General features: G+C 22.0%; 1 protein-coding gene across 1 annotated transcript; it reads left to right on the plus strand. All coding sequences in view use genetic code 6, as the record gives it.

The window, feature by feature from the left end:
* Positions 1 to 438: 438 nt before the first annotated feature.
* TTHERM_002653355 (hypothetical protein) lies at positions 439 to 765 on the plus strand (the record flags this gene model as incomplete). The annotated part of the gene is made up of 1 exon (XM_012795231.1): positions 439 to 765. A coding segment is annotated over one exon (327 nt), but the record flags the coding sequence as incomplete, so codon positions are not given.
* Between the last annotated feature and the right edge of the window lie 237 nt (positions 766 to 1,002).

Raw genomic sequence — 1,002 nt, forward strand, 5'->3', positions numbered from 1 at the left:
TAGTTAATTAGAAGGAAAAAATGAAGAAAAAATATGAAATAATAAGAAATAAATAATAAAAGCAAAAGTTGAAAATAAAATGATGAGCTAAATTAACAAAGAAAGAACAAAAAAAAGCAAGCACAATAAAAAGAAAAAGAAAAAAGAGCTTTATTGTTTTTAATTAGTTTTTATAATTAAAAATATCACAATCCAAAACAAATAAACTATTTTTACTAAAGGTTAAGTGTCAAATTTGAGAGATTAATGCAATTTGCTAAAGCAGAACCTAAGCCTGATGCACCAATTGCACCAATTTAATTGTTACTTTTTAAATATTGAAGAAAAAATATATCATTAAATAGTTAATTAGAAGGAAAAAATGAAGAAAAAATATGAAATAATAAGAAATAAATAATAAAGGCAAAAGTTTAAAATAAAATGATGAGCTAAATTAACAAAGAAAGAACAAAAAAAAGCAAGCACAATAAAAAGAAAAAGAAAAAAGAGCTTTATTGTTTTTAATTAGTTTTTATAATTAAAAATATCACAATCCAAAACAAATAAACTGTTTTTACCTAAGGTCAAGTGTCAAATTTGATAGATTAATGCAATTTGCTAAAGCAGAACCTAAGCCTGATGCACCTTCATCACCAATTTAATTGTAACTTTTTAAATATTGAAGAAAAAATATATCATTAAATAGTTAATTAGAAGGAAAAAATGAAGAAAAAATATGAAATAATAAGAAATAAATAATAAAAGCAAAAGTTGAAAATAAAATGATGAGCTAAATTAACAAAGAAAGAACAAAAAAAAGCAAGCACAATAAAAAGAAAAAGAAAAAAGAGCTTTATTGTTTTTAATTAGTTTTTATAATTAAAAATTATCACAATCCAAAACAAATAAACTATTTTTACGAAACGTAAAGTGTCAAGTTCGAGAGATTAATGCAATTTGCTAAAGCAGGACCTAAGCCTGATACACCTTTTACACCAATTTAATTGTTACTTTTTAAATATT

This window comes from Tetrahymena thermophila, assembly GCF_000189635.1.
Source record: "Tetrahymena thermophila SB210 genomic scaffold scf_8254863, whole genome shotgun sequence".
NCBI classification, from domain to species: domain Eukaryota; phylum Ciliophora; class Oligohymenophorea; order Hymenostomatida; family Tetrahymenidae; genus Tetrahymena; species Tetrahymena thermophila.